Below are 23,151 nucleotides of genomic sequence, written 5' to 3' on the forward strand. Positions count from 1 at the left end.
ATACAGTATAAATGCATCATCCCGCCCTTCCCGTCCCTTTCCTCTCCCCTCTCGGGGAACCACCTCCAAACCACGCTCACAGATGGGCTCTGCTTTTCCTGTGAATGTGCCAGTGTCCTGATCCGGGCTCTCTGCACTCATGGGGTGGTGGGGGCTGGGGGGGAGATGGAATACATATTGTCATTCCCCAGGGGCCCCCTGCATCCTGTAGTTCTTTTCGCCTCCAGAGAGCCTCAGGGCCGTTCACATCTGTGGTTCTGCTGCCACATTTCTTCCTCTGCCTTTTGGGGGGGCTGTTGTTGACCCCTGGGGTGGGGAAGGGGTGGGACTTAGGAGCCCTGTCCTGCCCGGCCCTGGAGTCTTCCTTCTCATCTTAGGGCCACTGTTTTCGAGGTTTTATTATGAAGCTACACCTCTTTTCTCAGTGGACAGTGAATGTTCTTCCTCCTGCTGCTTAGTTTCTTCCCTTCGTTTTATTAGGAATAAAGAAAAGGAAATTCAGTGATAGCGAAGTTCAGATCTGCCCTCTTAATCTAGAACTTTGACTTCTTTCCTGATCATCCTTTGTTATTTTACTTAGATCTGGGTGAAATGAAGTCATGGGAGACCACGGCCTGCCCAAGGAAATACCATGTCCATGTTTAACCCCTCTTTTTCCTGGAGTCATGACCCTGAGCGTTTACCCAGGGAAGTATTTAGCAACCACCACATTCATCCGCTGGTCCGTTTGGTCCGTTGCCGCTGGTCCGTTTCTGTAGTTGCTACCTTTTTTTTTTTTGTAAACAATGTAGGTTTTAAAAAAAATCGGCAGAGGCAGTGAAATCTGACTCTGCTAAATTTTGTAAACTAATACATTACCAATGAAACTTTTTTCCTAGCATAAAAATAATACACGGTCCAAACAAAATTCCTTTTAAATGTCACAGTACAAAACCTCTGTAAAGCCTCCATGTTAATAAGTGGCTGCCTTTGGTATCTTCATCACACTTAAAAAGACAAAGTCAACTTCAAAACATTTCTGGCATGTTCATGATGAATTTTTTTAATGTTCTCCCAGGGAGAAAGAAAATCCCAGTCTTTTTCAAAGTGTCCCTCTCATTCCACTTGTCTTAAATAACTAGGAAACAATGAAATTTGCAGATACTCGTTCTGTTGGGGCCATGCGGAGAAGAATACTTCAGGCGAACGTTAGGAAGGTTTTCATGGCCGAGAGTGTCTACGTGGTGAGCGCAGGGGGCTCAGTCCCTGATGTGTGTCCCAGCCCGAGCCACAGCCCGTGATTTGCTGACCAGCCCCGAGGCCAGCTTGTGCCTCCGGGAAGCCTCGGATCCCAGCCACGTCCTTATCAGAGGCTAGGACGATGCCCCTCCCCTTTCCCTTGGAAAAGGGAAATGATATACTCTACAGATGCAGATTGAAAGTCAAAACTCGTTTTCATCCTTTGCCAAAGCATGAAAAAGTGAAGATTAAAATCCACAGGAGAAAAACAAACAAACACGGTGAGGAGTTTTCTGTTTCGTGCTCTCAGTACAGGGCTGATCTTGGAGCTGTGGGCAGAGCAAGGACAGGGCCATCCCCCGTGTTCCCAGGTGGCCCCTGGGTGCTGGGAGATTGCGCAAAGGCTGCGAGGCTCGTCTGTGGCCTGGCTGGTGTCACGTGCACCCTGTCTGAGCAGAATCTCACGTGGGAGAGAGGAGTGCAGGGATCTCTGGGCACATCTGGGTTTGGTTTCCTTCCTGCCACGCGCCGGCGTGGGGGCTTGGTCAGCGTCTGACCTTTTCCTCCCCAAGGACACGAGGATGTCAGTAGTGATGTTTGTGTCCTCGGCAACAGCGGAGACCACGTGGGAAGAAGAGTGCTTTGTGATCTATTGCGTGTTCTAGGTCTCTGTCATTAGCATTGCTTTCTCTTGCTCAGAGAACTGTTAACGATACATTAATAGCTTTCAGTCCCATCAGACAAAATGATAGAAACAGAAATGTCAAATATCTGTTGGCAGTGATCACTCCCAAGAAAGCTTCTTTTTAATAGGAAAATTTAGTTTGCTTCCCCCCCCCCCCCCTTAAAGCAGAATGACAACACAGATGAGCACTTAGACCTCTCCGTGTAAATCGCCCTCCACTGTCGATCGATCCCACCTGCCGTGAATTAAATATTAGAAGGAACCCAGGTCCTGCTCAGGACCAGTTGTTTTACTCACCCTCAGCATCCCAAATTTAAAACTGGTTCCCAGGAATGAGAGCAGGACTCCGTTTCAACCTTGAGACCTTTAGAGTAATTGATCACGTTGGATCGTAAGAGACTTCCTCGAGTCTTTTTGAAAGACGTGTAGAATTGCCATATTCCTGGTGTGCTGTTCACAACACACGTACATCCGCGTCCCTGTTCTTGGGAGGTACGGTCCGGTCCGCCTCTTACCCGTTTTGGGAAGAAATGAAGGGGACTCGCTTAAGAACGCAAGCTCAAGGGCACACAGAGGTAAACAGGGAAGTTTTCTGGGAAGCCTGAAAACCTGCCTTTGGGTGAACCGAGAAATCACTAAATCGCACGTGGAGGTGGAGTTCGGACAAGAAGAGCCGCACGTCTCCGCCGAGTGCTTAACGTGGTGCCGTTTCCCCCTGGTGGCCTCACTACATCTTTGGAAGGAATGGACATAAGGGACGAGGGGCATCAGTTTTCTGTTCTCGTGGACATGTCCTCACGGGAACGGGGCCCTGGTGCCACGGTAGGGCCGGCAGGTCAGCAGCTGTGTGTGGGCTCTGTGGTCCCCGGGGTCGCTCTCCCCTGCCCCCCGCGCCCTCTGCACCTGTAGACAGGTGTGCTGGGCCAGACATCTGTTGATGGTTTCCACTACGAGGTCAGGTTGGGGGACACTTTGGAAAAGTAACAGTAATTTGATGTTACATCATGATATCCGGCAGCCCCAGAAAGCTGAGCGGCACCCGCCTAATAAATGCGGATTATCGTGTTGGCTGCGGGGAAGACTGGGCGCTGAGTGCTAGGAACACAGAATTGGGTCGCGTAGACCTGCAGGAAAGTAATTGGAAATTGGAATATAAAATAGGCATCAACACATCTACATGAAAAGCGAAGTAGGTTGTGGTGTTGGCGGTGCCCTCTAAGATTTTGGGAGGAAGAGATCTGATGCCTGGGACCAGGCGGTGTGTTCGAATTTAAGTAGCAAGAGTGGTGGCCTCTGCTGAATGCAGGCCAGTGCGGAGCAACGCACAGTCTCCTCCTGAGGCTTTGCCCCTTTGTTTCTAAAGTAAACAGTAGAGGGGTGCCCAGCCGGCTCAGTCGCTACAGCTTAGGACTCTTGATCTCAGGGTTGTGAGTTCAAGCCCCACATTGGGTGTAGAGGTTACTTTAAAAAAATAAGATAAAATCTTTAAAAAAAAAAAATCCATAGAAAATGAGGTTTATTTCCATGCCAGACCACGCCTCCCCAGTACACAGTGGCCCCATGCTAGTCGAGTCTGCTGATGATCAGTGGTAGGAACTTATTTATCTATCACTTTTACTGACCCCATTCTTAATGCTTAAGCACCTGGCTGAATTTTATCTAATTGTTAAATCTTCAGGTTCATGGCAAATGCATAGGAGTATTTAATCTCTTTTCCTGAGGTATGTATAGTACCAGGAAAAATAACATCAGCCAATCACAGGAAGCTAATATCTGTAGTTGTAAAGTATTGAAAAGACATACTAATTATATATCGGGGGGGGGGGGATGTAAAGTGATTTTAGAATTGGGAGGGGTCTTTCCGGGTGGAAGAAAGGATCACCCCTCCTTTTAGAAGGTCTAGAATCCTTTGCTGAGGTTACAAAGACAGGGATTATGGAGGAACAAACAGAGGGGTCGGTGCAAACCCTTCTTGACTTGAATACGATGATTGAACCATCTGGAAGCATCATTTGTGAACAAGGCTCCACAAACACACATGAAGAGAACGAAAGAGTTGGTGTGAAATTCACCCCGCAGGTGCCGCGGAGCAGGGCGTCCAAGGGAGAGGTCCTCAGTCAGCCCCACGCCGTTCCGGGAGGACTGGGTGCTGACGCCCAGCGGGTTCTTGCTCCCTGGAGAGGTTGGGGGGGCAGCTGGGTGGCGGAGGGATGCTGGGACTTGGGGAGTCGGTGTGGTCCCAGGGACAGGCTCCGCTGCTCCCTTCCTGCCCGGAGACGACCCGGACTAGTGAGGAATCGGATGTGTGTGGCCAGGATGCCCAGGGCAGGCCTCTGTGCACTTGGGTGCTGGGGGCTCAGGGCCTGCTGGCGGGGAGGCAGGGTCCCAGGGCGAGCGTGGGCTCGGGGCCAGCTCTGAGGCATTGTGCGGTTCCCTCAGGTTGTGGGGTGCTGTGGGGTGGGCCTGAGGCTGAGAGCAGGTGTGAGGCAGGCAGGAAACTCGTGCGGAAGCCTAGCTGAGAAGCCTAGGTGATTTCAATGAATATGGACAGTTGGGATGGAGAGAACAAAGGGGGTTTTGAAATGCTCTAGGGATAAGCTGGGTGTGAACTCATTCCGGGGGATGGCGGACCACCAGGACAGAAACTTGGCATCAGAGCATATTTTAGCTTGCCAGGGCGGCTGTAACAATGGGCCACGAACTGGGGCGCTCGGCACAACGTAGATTTGTTCTCCCGCCACACTGGAGGCCAGAAGTCCGAGCTCACGAGACAGACCTGTTCCAGGCCGGTCTCCTGGCTTCTCGTGGTTTGGGGGCATCTTTGGTGTTTCTTGGCTTACAAAGCCCCTGCCTTAATCTTCACCAAAATTTCCCCTTTCCTAAAGGCACCAGTCATTGGTTAAGGGGCCCATCCTGTGCTAGTATGAGCTCATCTTAACGCCTCACATGTGCAGTGGATTTATTTGCAACTAAGATCACATTCTGAGGCACTGGGCGTTAGGACTTCAGCGTGTGAATTTGGGGGTGCACAGCTCCACCCATAATAGCAGTAATGCACTGCATGAAATTGATGTGGCTCTTTTAGGACGTGATAATTAGCCACTTGCAGATTGCGAGATGCTTGATGATCACCGGGGTTTTTAAAATACCCGCTGGGACACCAAGGGTGCCATGCCGCTCGGCCCCCGTGCCCACCAAGAAACCACTGGTCTCCGTTTCCCTGAGCATAGGCAGAACTCTGTGGCCGAAAGGACATGCAAGGTGCCGCCCAGACCAGTCCCTCCCAGCAGAGGGCCCCGCTGATGTGACATCACATGGCCTGCCTTGAAACCACTCAGCTGCGAGCACAAGTATTTTCCTGTGATGTGATGGCTTTAAAAACGTGCGTCAGATCTTCTCTCGGCAGACTTGGTCTGAAGTGCACTGTTAGCTCGGGCAGGTTCGCGGTGACTGTCACCCTCATTCAGGAGCCTGGATCGAGGCACCAGGAACCAGAGGAGAGATTTTTGAATTTGTAAACAAATACCTGTTGGTTTTCCCGTGTCGCTCTCAGTATGACTTGTCAGACCTCTGGCAACAAGAGGGGAAGAAAAAGGCTTTTCCCCCAGTACAGATTTCGCATCTCACATTGTGTTTTCACGAAAGGCTGAATTCAGTTCATCTCGCCAAGAAATAGCGGGTTCTTTTAAGTTGTAGAAAATACAGAAGTGATATTGATTACTATTGCAACTTGGGCTAACTTTTCTATTACAAGTAGGTTTATTAAACGTTAACTGTGTCTTTTATAAAAGCGCGTGATGACCCTTGGCAGAAACTTTGAATATCGCTAGTAATAATTGCCAATGGCACTGCCCTTCAGGTGGGCGCCTGCCCGCAGGATGAGGTGGTCCCATTTTACAGCTGGGGACACTGAGGTAGAGAGAGAGGTGAATAAGGGAGGCCGGGTCCCCCAGCATTGCAGTCTTGTGGCCGTGTCGCACCGGGGGGGTCGGGGGCTTCTGTGCCACACGTTTCCTGGCTCACTTTATAGTCACGACAGCTCGGCTGGGAAGAGGGTGCCATACTTGTTTACCTACAAGGAGTCTGTGATTTGGGGACCGGAAGTCATTGGCTAGTCTTCCGACAGGCGCAGACACGCCTGTTCCCTTCTCTGTCCTCTGTCCTCTTTCTTCAGTGTCGTGCCCACGCAGGGGATCAGAATGGGAGTTTATGTGTTTGATCTGAATGTTGGAAAGTTTTCTTCGGTTTTTCTTATGGGAGCAGACTGAACACCAGATAAAGCAGGTGTGTTTTACGTGTTGCATCGGTGCCCGGAAGGGAGTGGGTGTGTGCGTCTGTGTGCATGTGCGTCTGTGTGCGCGCACATCTGTCTGTGCACACACGTGTGCTCGCTTTGGAAGATGAGCCCACCCGGAGCCGATGCGACCCCTGGAGGCGGAGGGCGGACACACAGCCTCTGGGCCGGGGAAACTCTGCCCCCCTGGTTCTCCAGGGGGTGGTCATTTGGGGGTGTAGGTGGCGTTTCTGGAAGGTGTCTGTGCCAAGGCCTGAAAATGAGAGCAGGCAGTGATGATGTGTTCCTCTCTCAAAAACAAGAAATCAGAATCCCGCTGATTATTAGCTAGAGTGGATTCAGAGCCCGGAATCTCGGAAGGTAGTTTGTCCTTGGAGACGGCAGAGGGACCCCAAGGTGCGCGCACTTCCCTCATCCACCAGAGGCCTGGCGGTTCTCTTGTCCACCCGAGGTGGCCCGGGGTGCTGCGAGGAGCTGCACGGGACCCTGACATGTCCCGCCCCACCTCTGTATACGCACGGCGCCCCGGCAGGGTCCCTGGTGGTTTCCCGCTAACACAGCGCGCTCTCTAACCCCACCCCCTCCGCCAGCCAGCTGCCCCGCTCTGTCTCGACCCGTGGGGAGATACCATCCAGTAGTTGTGTCTAACACGTGTGTAGTATTGAGCATCCTTCCCTTACTTGTGCCCCGTGAATACGGAAACACCATTCCCATGTTCTGTGTTTTCCTTTCAAAAACTGGGTTTCTCTTGAGGAGAATACAGGTTCTCAGCCCTTGAATTTCTCAAAATCTTGTACGCTAGGCACCTGTTCAGCATGAAAAATTCTTTCCCGTTTTGCAAAACCCAACAAGAGAATGACATTTCAATGCTCTCTGTTTCTGAACTCTGTGCATCGTGTTCCCAGTGAGAGAGAATTCCCGAATTTACAAACAAAGCCTACGTTAAAATTCTTCTCTTCTCGGCCACGGGTGATCCTGGCATTGCACGGGAGGCTGTGCACTCTAATCAGAAGTGAACACGGGTCCTTAAAGACAAACACTTAAATCTGAGTTCAGTAGTTGTTTTAAAATCCAGTGGTTGCTGGTCCTAAATACTGAGAGATGCCTCCAGGGCGACAGCCAAGGGTGTATTTTTCCACAAGCGAAGCCCACGTCTATTTGCCCTCCTCACTCCCGGTCTTTCTTGTATAACGAGATTTTTTGTGTGTGGCAGGTGGCAGATTCAAGAAAGAAATCGTTGTTGACGGACAGAGCTATCTGCTGCTGATTAGAGATGAAGGGGGCCCCCCAGAGGCACAGGTAAGTATTACAAGCAAGCGGTAAGCAGCCTTTTCTTTACATTTGCTTCAGCGTTGAGGTCCCATTCAACAGAAATGGCTCTGGAAATCAGGTGTGCTCAAGAAAGGTGATGCAAAAGCCCCACGAACCTGTTTTCTCCAAGAAACGAATTCTGTTGTTCCTTCAGACAAAATCCTAGAGCGAAGTTGGGTCTGCGTGGCTGGTTTTCGCTTTGTGTTTTTAAGAAGGAAGGAAAGACACGATTTGCGCTCATTTGTCAACTCCGTTGATTTGACTTCTGGAAAGACCCATAGTCCTCTCCCGTTCCCTGTAAGCGGTTTGCTCCCTAGAGCAGCAGGAGCACTGAGAAAGTGGCTGGTCCGAAATCGGGAAATCCGATGTTGGGGGTGGGGGATTCTGCTCACTGGGCTTCTTGGCACAAGTCTGCCGCCTCTGAACACCGGCGTGCAGCCCAGTGTGGTGTCTCCGGAAGTTCCCTGAAGCCTGGGCATCCTGGAAGTCCAAAAGCACAGGTGGCGGTTTACCTGCTCTCCAGTGCCTTATTTTACTTGCCTAATAATTTACTGGCCAAGCGCATACTGGGAGCTGAATCCAGGAACGGTGGGCGAATGCCTGCCCCGTGTGGGTCGGCTCATGTAATCCTCGAGACGACCCTGCGGGACGATGTGCTGAGGAGTCCCGTCTCCACCGCGGACGCCGAGGCCGGGACTTCTTGCCCAAGGATGGACGTGGTGAAGGGGCACAGACTCCGGGGCTCTGCCTGTGAATGGCACCAACCTGGGGGTAGAACCATGACTCCCCCCGCCACTGGAGTCTCAGTCTTGGCGTCTTGCCGTGAGAACACGTTTACTCGGTTAACTGAGGACCAGTCCTTTATTCCGGATGTACTGTGTTCAGGGCCGTTATTTAGCCCAGCGGCTTCCCCTCATTAAAGATTTCTACCACGGGGGGCTGTCAGTATGGAGCCTTTTACAGCTGACCGACAGGATTTTGTACACAATTAGGCAGAGCGCGCTTGAATATTCAAGGGGGAGAGAGTCCTGTTTTTAAGTTACCGTTCCCAGGCACGTGGAGGCATGATCTTTGTTTTCATTGTTTCCGAATATTTCCTGGAGCTCACCCGAGCATAATGGCTTCACGAATGAAGTCGTAGGACTTTTTTGTGGCTACCAGTGTCATCCTAGGGTTGGGTAAAAACTCTGCCAATCAACTGGCTTTTGTGTGTGGCAGTTGCCGGGGGAGCCACGGGGGTGGGTTGGGGGGTTTACGGAGTGCTCACCACCTACTAGGCGCTGGGCAGTGAGCGCCCCCTTGGGAGAATGAGGTGTGGCATGCACTTGCCAGCCTCGGTCTGGTCCCCGGGTCCACGATTGCTCTTCAGATGCTTGGGGACACCTCACCTCACTGCTCGGAAGAGAAAGGAAAAACATACCCCCAGATAGAGAGAGGGCAAGGTAGGTGCCCCGTGTCAGCCTGGGTCCTGGGTGCTCTGCTGGGGCGGCGGGCCTGTCCCGGGATCTGTTCTTCCCAAGATTTTGATCTCATCTCAGTTTTTCATTTGGGCTTCACGTATATTTACATTTTTATCACGTAGAATTTCCACATATAGCAAATACGCTTTTTAGTTAACACATGAAGTCAGAGCTTAACCCCCCCCCCCCCCCCCCCCCAAATTCCGCCACGTATATCCGAGCTGGTACCTTGGCTGTAAAAACTTACTTAGGAGCTGTGGCTTCTCAGAGAAAGGAAACAGGATTAACGTTACTATTACTGATTTTTCCATTTTCCCTTGGAAAGTGGAGGATCTCTGGTGCCGGCCTGACCAGCTCGTGATTCTGCTGTTGCAGTCACGTGCGACCCTGGGAGGCCGATGAGGTTCCAGGACCTTCCGTTCCGTCTGCTCCGGCCTTACAAGGCGGTCATGCGCACTGAACAGGCTCGTCCGCGCCTGGCAGCGCACTTGTTTGCCCCGAGGCACATTCGCCGTAGCTTCCCCTGGATGGGTGGAAAACAAGAACAAAATGGCCCAGAGTCAGGTGGTTGTGGAGTTGGAGAGGCTCTGCTACGAGGCTGGGTTTGCCTCACATTTGTGGGACCGCCATTGGCTGGATCAGGACGGAGGGTAGAGGGTCCCACGGGGAGGCATGTCTGGTTTGCATTCCTTGGAGACGGGGTGGCCTGGGTGGGAAGGGGGTGAGGGTCCCGTTCCAGGCTGTTCCGAGAAGGACGTCAGTGACGCCACAGCAACGTGTTACAGCCAAAGTCCGGCCTCAGACTCGGCCTGACGGAGGGGTCTGCCGGCCACGTGTCCTCTGCTCACGAAGATGCTGTTCCCACCCTTTCGCTCCCCGAGCCTCGTCACTCAGTTCCTTCTTCCCTCCTCCCCTTCTTCTCTCCCCAGTTTGCCATGTGGGTGGACGCTGTTATATTTGTCTTCAGCTTAGAGGATGAGATCAGCTTCCAGACTGTTTACCACTACTACAGTCGGATGGCCACCTACCGGAACACGAGCGAGATCCCTCTGGTTCTCGTGGGGACCCAGGGTGAGTGCCATCTGCACGCAGGTTGAGTTTAAAGGATTCCAACACTTGAGCAGCGAGTGGAGTTGTGGCCTCTGTTTTTGGTGTGGAGGAATCTGAAGATGCTTCGAAGAAGAAATAGTTGACTCCTGAAGGCTTTTTCCAGTGAGAATCCACGAAACTGAAATTGTCACATTTCCTGAATTGATTCTGTGGAGAAATCACTTGGTCAGCAGCCTCAAAATAAAGCCCTCCCCCAGTACTCTAGGGAAAATAAAATCTGTTTTCTGTCGTTTTCTGTAGGAGGGGTATCTTAATTCTTTTGGTTACATAAACCAATTAATAAGCAATTAAAAGGTTTATTTTACCTTTTGGTGCATCTTTAAAATTCTACCAATTTCTTACATACAGCAGAGTTTTGTTTTATTTTGCTCCATTTGTTATGTGTTATGATCTGTAGCTAATTTTTTTTTCCACCTAACAGGCCCCTCAGAGTCTAGAATTAACCCTGTATGAATACGTTTCTTTTCTTCTAGGTCACTTAAAACTTGGCCTCTTAGCAGAGCCACAGCCCTTAAGTGTCCTTGTTCTCAATCAGATTCACTGACGTACCGGTGTCTGCATCTGGGTCTTCAGTAAGAGGCCACATCGAATGTTTTTAAGAACGAGATGGCGGGTTGACTTTAAAAACTGCTTTGTCAGCAACGGGGGCAACTTAAAACATAATCGTGTCAAGAAAACTTGGATTATACCTTCATTTTTGTTGTTGTTATTCATACACTGTTTTTGTTAGAACGTCCACATCTGGCCTCCCTTTCTCCAAGCCCGGATGTGACACTTTTCTAAACAGGCACTCGGCTGTGTTGAAGAAGCTGTTTGTGTGCTACCGGCTCTAGTGTGAGGAGAGTGAGCTCAGGCAGATGAGCCCCGGGCGTGGGGCAGGTGTGTGTGTTGCAAGAATGGAAGTAGCAAGGAACCCAGTGAAAGCATCATCTGTGTGCTAGATATGAAATGTTAGAGTCAGGGTTTCATGGGGAGCCCCCCACCCCGCCGCCCTCTTGCAGCCGATGCTGCAAGTGGTCCCAGCCCTGAAGCCTTGAGAGCAGGTGGATTCCACCCGCAGCCCGATGGGAAAGACGTTCTTTATGCCCGAGCGCCCCCTAGTGGTCCCTGGGAAACAAGGGCGTGCCAGTACGGAGTTGGCATGTTTGAGGTGGCATCCTGAAAATTCTTAGTAGTGTTTTATAGTGGGTGGCCCGTCTAGAGCAGATCCTGCTTTAAAGCTTCCCTGAAGATGCAGCGACTCCTTCCCAACAAGCACTGCTCCGGCAGCCCAGCCCAGGGTATTTCTGAGCAAAATCAGAGACCGGGTGTGGGCATCTCCTTAGTGCCTGCCCGAGTTAAGGGGTTTCTGTTTACGACTCAGAATGTCTTTTTTTCTGGGGACTCGCTGTGAGAGGGAGCAGGGACTTGTTCAGCCCAGGCCAGAAGGCTGTATGCGATCATTTGTTGTCGTCTTAACACAGCCAGGTTTTGGGTAGTGGAGAGTGGAGCGGAGTGTCCTGTCCCTGGGTGTTGGGGCCACGCAGTCCTGGCATCGGGGCATCCTGGCTGTGTGACCTTGACTGCCACCTCCTGTGGCCGGGTTTAAGTGGAGGAACTTCTGTAAGGCACCGGAAGCATCCGTGGGCACATACACGTAAGATAAGTGGCTGCTGTTATAATTGTTACAGCTCAGTAATCAGCTTTGGTGAGGTCCTGGTTGGGATGCCAGAAGCACGTCTGTCTCTCTGTTCCCTTCCTTGGGGGTGAGCGGGGCTGTCTGTGTCCCACCTCGGCCGAAGGAGGGCATATCCATGTCCCCCACCAGGATGGTCCATGTGTTTGTAGAGAAGCCTGACGAAGGCTCCGTAGAGGCTCTGGGGAGGCCCTAACGTGGGCCCTGACTGCAAGGACCTACCCCTTTTTATTCCTGCTGGCGGTAGAAGCATCTGTTGAGTGAGCGCATTTTGTCTGAAGAGGCCCCGGGTGAGTGAGCACCTGGGAGCCCTGGTGGAGGAGGGATTCCTGGCAGTCTCCTCACACTCGTTTGTGAGACGTCGTTCATACTTCAGCATCGAACGAACGGGACGTGAGTATTAGCAATTAGGCAAGTTCCTCTTGGTCCTTGATCAGACCTTTAATTTCCAGAGTGCCCCAGACGCCCCCCAGTGGCGAGATGGTGGAGTGAGTGTGGGTGTTCTGGAAGGTTCCACTCCCAGGTACTTTTTACTGCTCACAGACTTGCTTTCTGTGAAGCCTGCTCGTTTGTTGTGCTTTTGCACAGGTTTTGTGGGATGTTGGAGACACAAGGTGGGTCAGGTTATAGATGAGGGACTCCGAGCTTCTCTCCCTCGTGTTTGGGGTTGGCCTGGAGGTAGGAGGTTCTGGAATGGGAAAGATGAACAATTATGTTCATTCTTTAAGGACGCCTGGCATGTGGCGCCGCCTCATCCACAGGCGGGAGGAGGGGCTCTGTGGGAATACGCGTCCACTCGTGGAGCCAGGGAGCCTGTGTGAAGGTCCCGTCAGGGCACAAGACATTTCCGAATGAGGCGGCTGTGTAATGTCTGACGAGCAGGTTCTATTTTAAATGCCTGCAGATTAAATTTATTTGAGAGAAAGGCACGAGCCCTGAAAGGATACAGAGTTAGGATGGAACGAAAAACAAGGCTTGTGTCGCCCTGACTGAAACGAGGTGCAGATACGACATGGCCACACCCGTGACGTGTCGCTGTACCTGGGAAGATGAGACGGGACGGAAGCGGGGTGGGCATCCCACTGAGGGAGGGGGGCCGTGGAAGTGTCCGGGACTCCAGGTGGCGATAAATCCTCAGCCGGATTGACAGATTTCAAGCTTTTTTCCCTCCTGTTTCCTTAAAAGATGTTTACACCTTTAAAAAAAAAATACATCTTTTTCTTAAGTGTTGTGAAATTTAAGTCAAATTTGTTAACCTGTCAGGCAAGACAGGGCAAGATAGATGTTCTTTGAACAAATCCCTGTAACAGACCTTGCCAGGGAATGTTCCGGAACATCTCTCGAGATGGCGCAGGTCTTTGTCCGCAAAAGAGGTATGAATCGGAGTTAGTCTTGATTTCTCTGAGGGAAACTGTCAGGTCAGGCCTGTTCCATAGGGCTGAAGGTAAGATAGGAAGCAAAGTAAGAAAAAAGAGAAAGAGAGGGAAAAAATGAATAAATTCTTCCCTTAAGATGCCCCTTTTTTATGCACTTCCTGCCCCCAAGTAAACAAAACATAAAAGGTTGTGGCTGCCTCGTAGGTCTTCTCTTGTGCTGCACCTCCTCTGGGTAGTAGGGAAAATCCCACCAGTGGATTTTTGTTTAAAGAGCAGCTGGGCGTTTCCTGTAGCTCGGGAGCCTTTATGCCGCTGAGAAAGCTTCACGGCAGGAAAAGTCCCTGAAAAGTGCCTGCTGTCTCACACCTAGCTCCGTGGCCTTAACATCTTGGCCTTCCTGCGTTGGCGTGTGCCGGGCACGAGGCTGGCGCTCAGCAACTCCCTGGGAACTCATGATAGGACGCATCTGGGACCCTGAGCTAATAAGGGCTGAGTCTTCCTTTTTTAGGGGACTGGTGGCAGGTGCCTGACATGTCTGCTTTGCCGCTCAGACGTCCCCATCTGTACATAGATCCTGTAGGAAGTGGGTCTGCCCAGGAGCAGCTGTGTTAGAACTAACACCCCCCGACTGCCCCACCTCCCTTCCCACTCCTGCCTCAGTCTCCCTTAAACACACCAGGCGCTCTCCCCCACAGGTAGTGGCTGGTTGGCCCTGCCGCCTTCCTGTAGATGGGGCTGGCCTGAAAATCACACTGAGCACACGGACCTTCGACCTCCTTCCCTGCCCGACGTGGCTCTGGTGGCCACACTGTATGGTTCAAGGTTGCTCCCCACCTGCGCCCCGTTCTCTTCCTCCTTCCCCAGCTGACCCCTCTCTCCCCGGCCCACCTCTCCCTCCCTGGCTGACCTGGTAGCCCCTCCGTGAAGCACAGATTTTTGTGTGTTCACTGGGGTAGCCTTGTGCCTGGAACAGGACCAGACACCTAAGGGCGACTCTGCGGACACGCACCGAACGGGTGAATGGCAGCACCTGTAGGAATTCTGCTCATAGAACGCATTTCGCAGGATGCTTCTTGCACCGAAAGTCACCTGCAAATACCGAGTGTGGGGTGTCTTTTTCCCTTTTATTTTCCTCCGGAGCCACATTTAACTTTCACGCCTTCTTTCTGGTCTTCCTAGACGTTCTTTTGTCCCAAATTTCAGAAGCAGGATCCTCTGAAACGGATTTTTACAAAGGATGACTCTAATAAAATGTTTGAGATTATTACTTGGAGGGTAAGCTAGGTTTTAACAACCCCAGGTCCTTAAGTTCCGGGAAGCACCCGAGCTACTCGTGGTCACCCTGTCTTTGCTCGTCTGTTCCAGATGCCATAAGTTCCACGAACCCGCGGGTCATCGACGACGCCAGGGCGCGGAAGCTGTCCAGCGACCTGAAGAGGTGCACGTACTACGAGACGTGTGCCACGTACGGGCTGAACGTGGAGCGCGTCTTCCAGGACGGTAAGCGCCCCCCTGCTGCCGGCGCAGCACCGACTCCCCGGTGGGCGGGGCCCGTCCACGTGACCGCTGGCCCCGCCCCCGTCCAGAGGGGGCTTTTGGCTGCCTGTGCGCATGTTCAGAAGCCGCAGGCCCCCCCCCCCCCCCCCCCCCCGCCCCTTCGCAGGCGCTCCGTGACCTTGGCGTTCAGGGTCAGACATTTGCAGGTTTCTGCGCGAGGTGTGTCGGACTTGACGCGTTTGCCGTCTCTTCTCCGCCGTGGCTACTGGTTCTTAATTCAGGCTTGTTCCTAAAAATGGTCTACATATCGCATGTTGGGCTTTGAGGAGGATAAACAGAAAGAGTAAAGAGAGCCAAGCGTGGACCGAAAAAACCCAAAACAGAACAAAAGCCCAATCGCACATCGTTCCGACTCGTGGCTGGGAGCCAGCGCCACGGGGCAGGAATTGTTTCTTTGTGACTGAATTCATTAGTGACCCCCCTGCTAATCCTGGACCACTGGGACAGGGGGCGTCGGACAGGAGGCTCTCCGGGAGCAGCGCAGGGTTCCATACGGGGGTGGCGGGGGGCAGCACCACGGGCACAGACTCCGATGCCAAGTGTGGGCTGGGAAGAGGGTGGGGTGGATGGAGACTTGGCTTCTCTGGTCTAGGGGGGAGTGTCGGGAAGGTCTGGGGGAAAGCCGCTTCCTCCGGAGGGTCCCGCTTCTGGTCGCAGTTGTGGGAACTAAAGGCCAGGTCACCCCCTGCTCGGGCTCACATCCGCGGCGGCAGAGCAGACCGCCCAAGCCGCCGGGTCACCCCGGCCTTGCCGGGCACCAGTGCGAGTCGTAGTGACAGGCCTGCGCTTGCGGGACAACGTGCGAACGCTCGTCTAAATGTCCGGATTCGTTTTCAGTCGGGGCTGTAGGAATTGCACACTGTGACCTGTTCCATTACATCGCAAAGGTGACCGTTTCCACACAGCACGTTTTCTTCCCCGTTCCTTAAGCACCGCCATGCTCTAGGCTTTCGGCCTCTTTTCTTCGTGCAGTGGCCCACCCTCCCCCCTTCTCACAACGTGTTTTCCAGAGACCTTTATACCCGCGGTCTTCACTGTCTCCCCAGGGCCTGCTCGGAAGCCGCAGCATCCCGCCGAGGGCCCTGGGGTCTCCTGGCCCTTCCTCCTGCCCCCGCATGTTTGTGGGGCCCCCTCGGGCTGTACCCATTCCTGCTGGGTGGTGGGGCCCCCCGTGGAGCCAGTGCAGGCCTGTGTTTGCAGCACCTTGAACGGTCGCCCGTGAAGAGCCCCGCACGGAAGCATGTGGGGTCCCGGGAGGGTGTCCCGCGGGGCAGGCTCGCCGTCTTCCACCAAGCAGCTCAAACCCTGTGCGACCAAACTGTCACAGGTGAAAGTCCCCAAGCTTGGGCCCACGACCGAATCTGGCCAACAGCCTGTTTCTGTAAGTAGTGGTTTCGGTGGCCCCGGCTGGGCCGCTTTTGTTACCACTGCTCAGTCGAGTGGTGGCAACTAAGATGTCAGGGCCCCATGAAGCTTGAAACGGGGACCCTCTGGCCCTTGGTGGAAAGCGCGTCGGTCCCTGATGGGGATGTTCAGAGTTTCCTTGTGTGGGTGAGCTTATTCTCCGCAAAGATGGCCTTACTTGTGCGTTTATCGCAAACGTGAACTTTCCATAAGTAAGTGAACATGTACATCATAATCCTAAGAATTAGTAAATAGTAGGGGAGGCCAAGATTGTTATGCGTCCCTGCCCTGCCTCCAGAGTGTGTGCAGAAGCACTTTGTTGTCTGTAAGTTGGGATGCCAGCAAGGGGAGGGGAAGGGCCTTTCCAAACATCATCATCTCACATAATATTAAGGTGTTGCTGTTGTTGGGATTTGAATGGTGAAGCACGTTATGCTCTTGGGAGTTTTCCCAGGCTTAGGAGATTTTCAATACGTTCGTTTTGTTACTCCTACTTTTAGAAATAATGCCTTCCCGTTAAACATTTGGATTGTACAGAGTCAGAAAAGGAAATAAGGCTCACGATCTGACAGCTTGTAACTGTTGTGATTTTGTCCTTAAAATATCTTTATATGAAGATAAGTTTGAGAAATAAAATTAGAGTCGGGCCACCTGGGGGGCTGAGTCGATTAAGCAACTGACTCTTGGTTTTGGCTCGCGGTTTGTGGGTTTGAGCCCCGCGTTGGGCAGAGTCTGCTTGGGATTCTCTCTTTCTCTCTCTCTCTCTCAAAATAGGTAAATAAAACTTAAAAAAAAAAAAATAAGGGTTTACTCTTATTTTGTAGGGTAATTATGTGGTATATCTTTTTATTGGTTCATACATAAACTCCTTAATTGTTACCGATAAAAGTTCTTGACTGAGTGGAGATTGTGCTTGGTACTTAGAAATCGTGAACGTTAAGAATCTGTATTAATCTTTAAGGAAAAAACACCCCGTAGGGTTCAGAGTTCAAGAAATCAAGGCTCAGAAAAATGACGTAGCTGGACCAAAAGCTTTGGGCCTGGATTGGACGCCTGTCTTGGGACCACGAGCCCGGAGCCTTAACCATCCTGTCATTACACAGCAGGGACCTGGGTCCTGCCCACTCACCTGGGGGAAGGCTGGGCAGAGTGGCTTCAGGGACGCAGGTTCACTGCCCACTCAAAGACACTGTTCATGTGGATTTGTCTTTCGGTTTTCTGGAAAGCCTTAGGACTTGTTTTTATTTACCCACTCTTTACCGTTGCATCGTATAAAGAGAAAGAAGGGGCACGTGGTTTTTTGTAAGGTTTAGCTTATTGCTGGAAAAAAAACAGAGGCCGGACTGTTACCCCAGCAAGACTTTATTTGTACCTGCCCCTGCCGGCCAAGCATTCTAGTCCCCTGGCTCCCCAGGTTTCTTCTCTAAGATACCAGGGACTTTTAGTTTTTGCTTCTTTAACTTGGCCTTCTTAGTGTCCTAAAACTGAAGACAGAATGTTTGCTTTTCTCTCCGTGGTGTCACTTTCAAATGGCTCTCGGAAAGTAATTCAGGAAGGAGCATCCTTATGAGCCCCAGCGGTGTCAGGAGGCAGGGAGGTAGATGGATCCATTTGTTCATTTGTTTATTCTTTGAGTCCCTCACCTGAGCACCAGCCTTGCCTGCACCGTGCCTCTGGTTTGGGGTAGAGAGCGGGGAGGGCCTTGGCGAGGTGAAAATTCAGGTACCCAGAGACCTAAGCTTGCACCTTGCCCTAGGGTGGAGGGGGCGAGCGACGGACAAGGTTGCTTTTTGTCACCTGCTCGCAGAGGTTCGGGATCACCCTTGACCCGACTCCTGCTGAGTGTGTGTGGCTCGCACAGCAGAACTATCTGGCCCCCACAGAGGGTCTTATAAATAAGATTCACCTTCTGAGAATGCACGTGCTCACCGGTTCTGCATCTGGGCTGCTGGGTCTCATGGGGGCGTGGTTACCCATCTGTTTGGAGAGCCCTACGGGAGCCCTGGGCCACCAAAGTCTGGACCGGAGGGGATTGAGGCAACCTGGGGCTGCACGTGCCCACCCCCCACCCCCCATGTCTTTCAGTCTGTCTAATTCTGTGCAGTTCTGTTTGCCCCTGGTCGTGTCTGGGAGATCAGCTACAAGCTTTTGTATTTTTAACATTATAATGGTGATTTCTGGGTCAGCATTAGATTTTTCAGAAGCCCCTGGTTGTCTGTTCTCTCAGGGCCTGGAGACATGAAGATACAGGATTACAGGAGGATAAGGTTCATTCTCTGTAGACGTCAGTCCTCTGATGTTAGGATTCTTACTGAAGAAGGGTTTCCCTCACTTCCTAAGGCAACGAGCTGAGTGGGAGAAGGCCTATGCAGTGGCACATCTTTTGTGCCATGTTAGATGAGTCTCCGGCTAGGGGTGGTGGGAGTTTTCAACCTAGATGTTCAGGGACAACCTACGATGCTTAGGACTTAGTGACAAAAATAGATTCCTCCCCCCGAAGGCCGAGCAGTGCCGAAAGGTAAAAACTCATGTGTGTAAGCGGTCGAAGGGCCCCTTGAAGGACCACCAACGTGCGCCATCTTGGGAGGAAGAAAGTGGACCCTGCCGCCTTATCTTCATGATGGAGCATTGGGGACTTTTGTTCCCTCAAAGTGGGTTTTTGGAAATGGTGAATTATGTTCTCTTTTTGAAATTTCCTATCCTACGTTGAATGTCTTCGCTTATAGTTTGTTTTGCTTCGACGACGGTGCTTGTGTGATGGCCGTGTGTCGGGTGTAGTGAACTGCCACAGCGTAGTTCCCTCATTCCAACTAAGCAGGAGGTAGAATCAGTTTGTTGTTTGTTTTGACATTTTTTGGCATAGAGCCAATAGAATGCCTACTTTTTTTGGGGAGGGGGGAGTATATCTTATAATTTTTTAGTGATGGGATCTGACTGGTATATTGTGTTTTAAAGATCCCTGATGTCTAAAGAAAAGTGGTTTCCCTTTCGTACAGAATGAGTAGAACTTTGGTGGTAGTATCAAAGAATTTAGTTTGCCCTTACCCAAGCCCTTTTATGCCCTTGCCCTCTCTCCCTCGCTCCCTCTCCTAAAATGAGCTGATAGATTTGCCTGTATTGTAAAGCAGTATCGTTTTCTATGTGGGTTTCCTGTAATGCATCTGGACACCGGCTGTTTTGTATACCGAATTCAGTATTCTGAGCACATATATTCTGAAGTTGTAGTCATTTGTTAAATCCCACCGAAAGCATCCTATTAGACGTTAAAGCACACCCCCCTGGAAAGCTTAAACTCCCTACCTTCTTCAGCTTGTATTCGTAGGACAATAGGAAAGCCTGTCTGCAACCTATTCTGCTCCGACAGTAATTATCAGACCCGGTCAAGATCCGTACTGACCAAGATCTGGATAAATTACAAATTACCATCTGTCAGCTTGACTCTCCCCAGGGCTGCCGAGTTTTGTCACCGTGTCATCCAGTTACGGACTGGACACCGTCCAGTTCGGCAATCCCACGTGGAAGACTGTTCACTCTAGAATAGATGATCTGCGTTGCATTCATAAGAAACGGTTCGGTTTTAGGTGCGTGTGGGTGGAGAGGCTGGGCGACGGCATTAGAGGGCTCTGTCTGCCCATTGCTGGTGCTGCCATAACCCGGGCTTGCGCTTGGGCTTCCGGGAGTTACACGCCGACGTGCACTGTCCTGTGGACGGGCCTCTGTCTGACGGCGTGGTCCCATTCTGGGAGGATCCACATCAGGCTCCCGGCACCGTCACGCCAGCTCTTTACAACCGTGTTGCGGTTCACGCTCTGGAAAGCGCTTTCGTAAGAAGCTGTTCCCTAGGTGCCCCCCGGCCTGCGGATGGCTCACCTGGGCGCGGGGACCCCCGTGCTGTGGGCTGAGCCGGGAGGGGCTGTGTGACTGGCCCAGGGGTTTTCAGGAAGTCAGGGAGCCTCCCTTTGCTTTCTGGCCTTCGCTCCCAAAGACGGAAATCCTGATGTGCACAGAATCCCATTTCCCATGAATTGTATGCGGCTGCCTGGTCCTCATTACGGGAGCGTCCAGCATGGGAGTAGCTGTGTTCACGAGCCCGGTTTGTACAACCTAATTGCATGTATTAGAGCATCATTAAGTGGGAGCAATCTTTGGGGACTTTGCTCCGAGTGCCGCGTGGTGTTTTGCTGACGCCGTCGTCTTTTGTTTGTGCCGCTAAAGGATGTGTCAATTAGGCCCATTCCGTGCTTTCTTGGAACCCACGTAATTTCCATTGTGGGGGTGGCCTCTTTTATTATTTGTGTTGTGGCTGCTGTTTTTCTCTTTATTGTGTTGAGATTAGATTGGAGTCCATTTATTTTTATGTTTGGTAGATTTCTTTTTCCAGAGGAGTGCTTTCAAAAGTAAGATTTTTCACGTTTAAAGGCAAGCCGTATGTCTGTGTACATTGGCATTTAATAATACATACGGAAAAGGTGAACTGAGTCCTGAAGTGTCTGTTCGTTTGTATTTTTTTTTGTCATTTGTAATAATGACTGATATTTATGTCACACTCCAAGGACTTGATGTCAAATAGTAGATCTTAATAGGCCCTGTTTACAGCCGACGTCAGCCTGCGTGTCCTTTTCTGACCATGGCTTTGTCTGTGCCTCTGTGCCCGTCGCTGGCCCCGTGTCCCCATGCCCCCCCCCCCCCCCCGCCCTTGGAGCATGCTCACTGCCCCCGCACTGCACCAAAAAGTTGTACATTCAAGACTTCCCGGGACAGATGGGTAGTTAGTTTATATTATGACGGGGTAAATTTCAGCTGCTTAAATTACACTTTATTCAGGGGCGTTCATATTGAAATTTGTTTTTTAATGTTTATTTATTTATCTTGAGAGAGAGAAACAGAGAGCAGAGGGCAGGCAGAGAGAGAGGGAGAGAGAGAATCCCAAGCAGTCTCAGTGCAGAGCCTGACACGGAGCTCGTACCCACGAACCGTGAGATCATGACCTGAGCCGAAATCAAGAGTCGGACGCTTAACCACCTCAGCCACCCCGGCGCCCCTAGGGGGTTAGTATTTTAGAACTTCCTAAGAACAAGGGTGAGAGTTACGTACACATGGCCCAAACGGGAGAAAGGAAGAGAAGGAAAACACTGAACAGGTTCCTCTACAGGGAATTGGTGGAGTCCAGTGCCACGGGCGTGGCCCCAGTTTGGCCGTCGTTCTGCTGTCCTCATTAACCACAAGCGTCATTGCCTGTCGCTGCCTGGCGGCTTCTAATGTGGTCGGATCCCATGGAAGTTAGAACCTGCAAGTTGATTCCAAAAGAGCCACGTCTGGCCCATTGTTTATAACCTCTCATTAAATGGAAGAGATACCTAGCTGGTGTTAACACAAAGCAGACTTTGGGTCGAGGCTGTGGGTGGGAAGCGTATATGCGCGGTGAGGAAGAATCTGTAGCTTTGGGTGGGTCTTTCTGTTTCTGCCATAGCCCTCGGTTATGTTTGGATGGGAAAGTGCGTGAATGATTTACACCGATTCGTTGTATGAAGCATGACGTTGTCGGTACCCTTTATATACGTGCATTTTTTTAATGTTTATTTCTGAGAGAGAGACAGTGCATGAGTGGGGGAGGATGGAGAGAGAGGGAGACACAGGATCCAAAGCAGGCTCCAGGCTCTGAGCTGTCAGCACAGAGCCCGACGCGGGGCTTGAACTCATGGACCACGAGATCATGACCTCAGCCAAAGTTGGACACCTAACCAACCGAGCCACCCAGGCGCCACTGTATGTGCATTTTTTTTTAATGTTTATTATTTATTTTCAGAGAGGGGAAGAGCATGAGTTGGGAAGGGTCAGAGAGAGAGAGAGGGAGAGAGTGATTCCCAAGCAGGCTCCACGCTGCCAGTACAGACCCCAATGCAGGGCTTGATCCCACGAACTGTGAGATCATGACCTGAGCTGAAATCGACAGTCAGATGCTTAACCGACTGAGGCACCCAGGCGCTCCTGTATGCTACAGCACTTTTAAATTTGGTTTATTTCTCACAGAGATGCTTTCTCTATAACGAGGTTAAATCACAAAATGAAATAATACCAAAGCTAAAATAATCAGCATTAGCTGTAGTAAGTCATATTTTCAGGGGCTAAAAAAAAAAGCAAAAGCAAAACCAAGAGAATAACAAAAGAAGTTTTGAATTAGTATTTTCAGGGGAAAAAAGTTTGAGTTAAAAACTTCTTGGAGTTGAGAAGCTGTGAACATCCGTGTTATGGACGAGCCAGACATCTGGCACTTGATCTGCCTGACAAACAGGGAATTTGTTAAGTTAAGCTGAGACTAGTGACCGGGTGACAGGGAGCACTGTCAGGGCTCATTTGAGAACTTGTTGAAGGTGATGACCTTGGAATAATCTGAGTGTTTCAAGATACTGTTTTGAATTGGACACAAGTATGATATCAGCTTGTTTCTTGTTTGGAGTCTCTTTGTCCAGAAGCTCTGTTTTGAGAGTTTCTCTCTCACCCGTTGAACTGATCAGTGGACCCAGAGGCTGGACTTTTCAGGAGGGATTATCTCCTTTGAATATCAATTGATTTGCCTAAAATCATATATCCAAAGGGAAAATGTTTAGGTAGGGGGCAATATCTCAATTATGGGTATGATTCACCGACTGTAGCTGCTGGCCCTAACGATACAGAGTTATGTGTGAAACTCAATAATTTTTTTTAAATTTTTTTTTTTAACGTTTATTCATTTTTGAGACAGGGAGAGACAGAGCATGAACGGGGGAGGGTCAGAGAGAGAGGGAGACACAGAATCCGAAACAGGCTCCAGGCTCTGAGCTGTCAGCACAGAGCCCGACACGGGGCTCGAACTCACGGACCGCGAGATCGTGACCTGAGCCGAAGTCAGACGCTTCACTGACTGAGCCACCCAGGTGCCCCGAAAGTCGATAATTCTTAAACTCATTTATGGTGGGGTGGAGGGGAGCATTACAAGGAAGAAGGCATTTTGATTCTTTCCAAAATAACATCCAAAGAAGTCCTCTTAAAGTCTTGATACCAAGATTGATGTTATTACAAAC

General features: G+C 51.0%; 1 protein-coding gene across 10 annotated transcripts in view; it reads left to right on the forward strand.

The window, feature by feature from the left end:
- The window catches only part of AGAP1 (ArfGAP with GTPase domain, ankyrin repeat and PH domain 1), a 552,763-nt gene that overhangs the window by 208,819 nt on the left and 320,793 nt on the right, over positions 1 to 23,151 (forward strand). For all 10 annotated transcript variants that reach the window (XM_043578237.1, XM_043578238.1, XM_043578239.1 and 7 more), the window contains 3 exons: positions 7,411 to 7,496; positions 9,898 to 10,039; positions 14,495 to 14,629. In XM_043578237.1, coding sequence (XP_043434172.1) covers positions 7,411 to 7,496; positions 9,898 to 10,039; positions 14,495 to 14,629 — 363 coding nt within the window. The remainder of the gene's footprint in view (positions 1 to 7,410; positions 7,497 to 9,897; positions 10,040 to 14,494; positions 14,630 to 23,151) is intronic.

Source organism: Prionailurus bengalensis, chromosome C1, assembly GCF_016509475.1.
Source record: "Prionailurus bengalensis isolate Pbe53 chromosome C1, Fcat_Pben_1.1_paternal_pri, whole genome shotgun sequence".
NCBI lineage: Eukaryota > Metazoa > Chordata > Mammalia > Carnivora > Felidae > Prionailurus > Prionailurus bengalensis.